Here is a 5,426-nt window from a genome sequence, read left to right as displayed (position 1 = left end):
ACTCCCCATTCCTCCTCCAGGTGCCTCCTCTCCACCCCCAGCCACATTGGCCTGGGTTGTGGAACGAGAGGTATGCAGTGAAGCAAAACAGGCCCACGCTGAGCCTGGCACCAGGGGGTGTGGGCAAAGCAGGCTGGGCTAGAACTGGGGCACCCTGGGCTCTCGACCTCTCACCTCCCTGTGCCTACTCCATGCCAAATGCCTGTTTCCTTCCCCAACAGGGAGCTCCCCTCCTCTCAGGAGAAGGAAGGGGTGGGAGGAAGGGGAGGACAAAGGGAGGGAAGGGCGGAGGTTTTGGAGGAAGCAGAGTGGAAAACTCCATGGGCTGAGAGGCAGCTGAGTGGGTCAGAGGAGAAGGGAGACATAAATCCCAGCCTGTCCCCTGGGCCCTGGGCCTCCTCCTCTGCTCACTGTTTCTCCCAGGATTCTAAAGCCACAGGAAGACCATGACTACCACTAGTCAAGGTCAGCCTTCACAGGAGGAAGGAAGGATGTGGGGTGGGCTGCAAAGTGGACAAAGGAGAGCCCCACAGCAGTGTGGACTAGGACAGCAAGAGCAGAAAAGGCCCATGACTGACGCCCACCCTCTGCACCCTGTGGAACATGCCCCTCCCTTAACTCAGACGCAAGGGTTCCCAAGTCACAGCCCAATTTTATTTACACTCATCCCAAAGTACATGATCTGGGGCATAAGGTCAGGTCTCAGGTTGCAGATTGTGGTTACAGGCCGTGGAGGACAGTGACGGGGTGCAAGGGAAGAACAGGGAAGGGACTGTGAGGATTGACAGGCTCCTCTTCGAGTGTCCTCCATGGGCTCCCTTGTCTCCTTGGGCAGAGGAGGAGGTGCAGGTTCCTTCAGGATTTGGACTTGGACACAGCAAGTCCTATGAGTCCAGCCAGTCCTGCCACGCCCAAGGCCATGCCTCCAACGATGGCCATCCCCACTAGTCCATCTGGGGAAGGAAAGAACACTGTGATAATCTAGGCTGCACCCCCCAAGGACCCTGACCATCACTTCTCCCAGCTCTGCTCTTCAATAGAAGATGCACATCGCAACCTGGTACAGGTCCCAAGAGTCGGAGAAAGGCTTTGGGAGGGGTAGGGCTTTGAGGAGGGACTGTTTGGAGATGTGTCATTTAAAGAGAGACCAAAGAGCCCAGGGCTGGGGGAAGGAAAAGAACTTGACAAAGACAGTGGAGGCTTTCACCTTTCTTCATGGCCTTGTCAATGAGCCGTTCCAGTTCCTTGGCCTGGTTGTTCTGGGGCTCTGTCTGCAGCAGCCCTCGCACATACTTCAAGGCCTTTTCATATTCCTACACTCAGGAAAACATATGCACACACTTATGTACACATGTACATACACACACGCATATTGGTACCACTCAGTGTCTAGCATTCCTCCTGTCCAACTGAGGGCCCTGGAGGCTCCTCCCTCCTCCCCCTCCTTCACCCCAGCCCCACCCAGTGGAGTAGAGTCCACAAACAACCCAACTGTGTGGGGGTGATAAGCTGGGGGAGATAACAGCCCAAGGCTTGCAGCTGCACCCCAATCCTGACGTCACCTTGCTCCCCACACCCTTAGCACCCTGATCCACTCTCATCTTTCCTCAGAGACCTGATCTGATATCACCTTGCACCTCTGTACCTTACACCACCCCCTGTCTACTGCCCTTCTTCTGCCTTCCCGACATTCAGGGCTCTACCCCAAAGGAGGAAAATGAGGTACCAGTGTTCACCCAAGTAGGGTGGAGCAGGAGAAGGGAGCCCTTTCTGCCTTACCTTGAGCCGGTAGTTTCCCACAGCCAGGTAGAAGACATAATCCCGCTGCTCCTCCTTGCTCCCTTTGGGCAGCAGCTCTGGGGAAGGGAGAAGAAAAGGTGAAACTTGTTTCTGGTTTGATTTTTGTTCTTAAGAGTGATTTTTGCTATAGGGCACGAGTGCTTGCCAGAGAGAAAGAGATGGAAAGTGAGAAATCACTCCCCCAGGGGGCTGGACATGCCACGGACTCTTCTCCTCCATTCTCCTTTCAGGATTTTGGGCATGCACACAGATGCACTCAGCATGAGTTTTAAGTCACCGGGTCCAGAAGTTGAATTGTGATCAATTACGTGGGAGTCCAGTGACATAACCATTACGCCATCTGCTGGTCCTTGTTTGGTTCCTTAATACGGTCTCCCAGAGACTCCTTCCACTCTCTGAACCCCTCTATGACCTGGGAAAGTCACTCTAGTCATAACACCCGTGACAGTCACCCTGGCAGCAATATTAGTCAGCTCTCGCGTTTATCCTGGTGAACTTACGGGAAATCAAGGCACTGGAGAAACCAAAATGCAGGTCAGTTCTGGCATCTTCTGTGTGTATGTGTGTGTTTTAGTTTGCCATAGGGCATGTGCACTTGCTGTACAGAGACAGAGCAAGAGAGAGAGAGAGAGAGAGAGAGATACCAGTCCTCAGAGGGGATGGCCATACCAGTCTCTTATCCTCCATTCTCCTTGGGAATTTAGGCATGCACACACATGTGCCTGGTATGTTTCTCAAGCTGCTGGGCCTGGGACTCGAACAATACAGGTAGCTATGTGGGATTCAGCCACCTTAACCACCGCATCACCTGGCTGGCGCTGCTGTATGTTTTAGCTAACAGTTGCCTGCTGTCTACTTATTAAGTTTGCATTCCCTCCCCTTTTAAAAAAACAGCTCAAAACTCACCTCAATTAGCCTTCCTTAAATGATCCTACCTGATACTTTCTTAATTTAGTGACTTCTCAGAGGTTTATGTGCTCAGTTGCACTCTATGCACTAGAATTTGTCCCTAGTAGTTCTATGGATGTTTATAAATCATCCCAAGTGTCTATACTGCCTGCCAACTAGGTTGGCAATGTTCAGTAAGACCACTTCTTCTACAGCTGTGTCCTGCTGTAGAATAAGCCCAAAAAACATGAATTGGCAATTGGCAAACAGACAAATGTAGAGAGAGACAATCTGCATAAGGATTCTTATTTGTACAATTTACAATAGGTGTCCTTTGCTTGTACATTGATGGTTTGCTTACAAATGAACACTTGACCAGGAGAAAGGAGGTACAGAGCAATCAAAAGGTCAAGAATTGTGGCCTCTGACAAATGTTGATGCAGCCAAGACCAATAAAAAATAGGATTCCAATCTAAAAGACACCAGGGGTTACCAGGTGGCATGGGTTAAAGTGCTGGACTCTCACATGGCTGACCATGGTTAAAGTTCTGGACCGGGCTTGAAAATCAACAGGTGTGTATCCAAAATCCTGAGGAGACTAGACAAGGGTTGTGGCATGGCCATCCCCTGGGTGTGTGTGTGTGACTTCTCACTTGTAGCCTTTTCGCCTCTGGCAAGTGCACACACCCTATGGCAAAAATCTAAAAAACAAAAAAAAAAAAACAAAAACAAAAAACACCATTAGCTCACAATTTTTTAGGATACTGTACTGTACCTCTTCCACATCATCGCCATGAAAGGTTTTCGATTGCAGAATAAGCAACATGGGGACACTAACAGCGTGGGACTGGGGCTCACAGGATAGAAATTTCTAGTCCCAATTCAGCCATTAATCAATTAGTTGTGAGACCTTGGCCAACTCACTCTCCTCCATCAGGAAAGTCCTGTGGGGGCAGGTATGCAAACAATGATGAGATGGTAATTAGCCAAAAATACACTAGTGGAAATTGGGTAAATACAGCTAGCCCTTTGCTACAGTGAATTTACTGGAAATAACAGGTGACTGTACTATAGGGGTACATGTTGAAAAAGAATCCCAGCACCTCAGAAGTAGCAGTGAAGAACGCCAATGGCAGCAGAGGGCAGACCAGGATGGCAGTTGGGAAAGGGAAGTTGAGTAACCAGCACCTCACCCTCGAGCAGTGCGATGCCTTTACGGATGTCATCATTGTACTTGCTCCGCACCAGGCACCAGGCGTACTCAAACTGTGTGCTCTTGGAAACCGAACCTGCCGCCTGCTCAGACTGAAATTTCTTTTCAAACTTCTGCCATAGGAGAGGAAAGGAGAGGAACCATTTAGAAACGACGGGCACCAACCATTCTCTATCCGGACCCGGTGCCCATTTCCCAGTTACATTTCACCTTCCTGTCTCTGCCCTTTTTCTCTCGGTCTTGGTACCTGGCACCCTGGCTTCACTCAGTCTGTGGGACTCAGGCATTCTGTGTTTCAGGGTTGGGGGGGCCAGCTCTTTGGACCGAGGCTTCCCTTTCCTCCCCCTAGTGGTACCGAGCGGAGATGCCATCTGCTGGCAGCTCCAGGCACCGCTCCCAGAGCAGCTGACCCCGAGTGGCTGAACAGTAAACACGCTGTCTGAACTGCTCAACAACAACCCACGCAGTCATTTCAGCCTGCTGGCCCCGTACAGCCCCATCCGCCGGGTCTGGACCTTTTCTTACCGACAGAACGGGAATAAAAATAGTGCCTCCTAGAGCTACAGACTGAGATCTGGCATGCAATGCACCTGGTATCGGAACGACCTCAGTAACTGTGACTTGTTACGATGGTCGCTGTGGTCCCCAACACTGAAAGGGCACTTTGAGTTTCCAACTCCTGCACCAACTCAGAGCCCGTCAGTCTTTCCGAGCCCAGGCCTTCAGTCTGAGGAGTGGAAGTTCAAGAAACCACAACTCCCATTAGCCTCTGGGGCATACGGGCGCTGCGGATAGAGGCCTGACGCTGCAGAGGCTGCCGGGAGCCGTAGTTCGGTTTCCCCTGGAAAGTCGATGCTGGGCAGAGGGGTTGGCCCCCTACCCGACTCTCCTCGCGACCCGCCCTCCAAATCTTCCCTCTCCCTCCCTCGGGTCCAGGCCTCACCAGCAGGTCGTCCACAGACACCAGCTCATTCAGCACGGCCTCCATGGCCACCTCCCCCGCAATCCTCACACCACAGACTCTACTGTGCCACAGACTCCATGGCCCAGTGGCGGGGGCGAAGAGGCACTTCCGGCGTCCGGCGGATGCGGACCGTCCTGGCGACGCCCCGCCTTCCTCCCAGCGCGGTCGGCGCCGGTGGGGCTGCTAATGCGCATGCTCGGACGGATAGCACCCCCCCACACACACACACGCACACACCCGCCCACCGGGCGGTGCGCTGCGCGACTAGTTAGAGCTCGTGTTCTCTGGTGCACTAGCCTGTACTCTACGGAGGATGCCCGAGTACAACTGGAGACTTCTTGGGAAAAGGATACAAAATCGGCTAGAGCTCACATAATTTTAAGGGCCAGCATAACGCCCGCCATCCTTCCAACCCCCGCCACCCTTCCAACCTCTCCCCTTCCTCCTACCCCCCTGCCTGACGAATTCTAGGACCCTGGAGTCTACGGTGACTTTACACTGTGACAGTATCATAACTAGTACTAGGGTTTCTAGGCCTTCTGTTGGCTCTTACAATACAAG

General features: G+C 52.3%; 1 protein-coding gene across 1 annotated transcript; it reads right to left on the bottom strand.

Annotated features, from left to right (window-relative positions):
• Nucleotides 1–632: 632 nt before the first annotated feature.
• FIS1 (fission, mitochondrial 1) lies at nt 633–5,001 on the bottom strand. Its single transcript, XM_006155671.3, has 5 exons — nt 4,845–5,001; nt 3,882–4,014; nt 1,780–1,856; nt 1,208–1,313; nt 633–953 (listed from the first exon to the last, which is right to left on the bottom strand). The coding sequence occupies exons 1-5, from the start codon at nt 4,887–4,889 to the stop codon at nt 856–858; spliced, it is 459 nt and encodes a 152-aa protein (XP_006155733.1). The 5' UTR covers nt 4,890–5,001; the 3' UTR covers nt 633–855.
• Nucleotides 5,002–5,426: the final 425 nt, after the last annotated feature.

The sequence above is a fragment of the Tupaia chinensis genome, unplaced genomic scaffold (assembly GCF_000334495.1).
Source record: "Tupaia chinensis unplaced genomic scaffold, TupChi_1.0 Scaffold000465_1, whole genome shotgun sequence".
Classification (NCBI taxonomy): Eukaryota; Metazoa; Chordata; class Mammalia; order Scandentia; family Tupaiidae; genus Tupaia; species Tupaia belangeri.
Note: the sequence above shows the minus strand (reverse complement) of the source record. Positions and strands in the feature narration are given on the sequence as shown.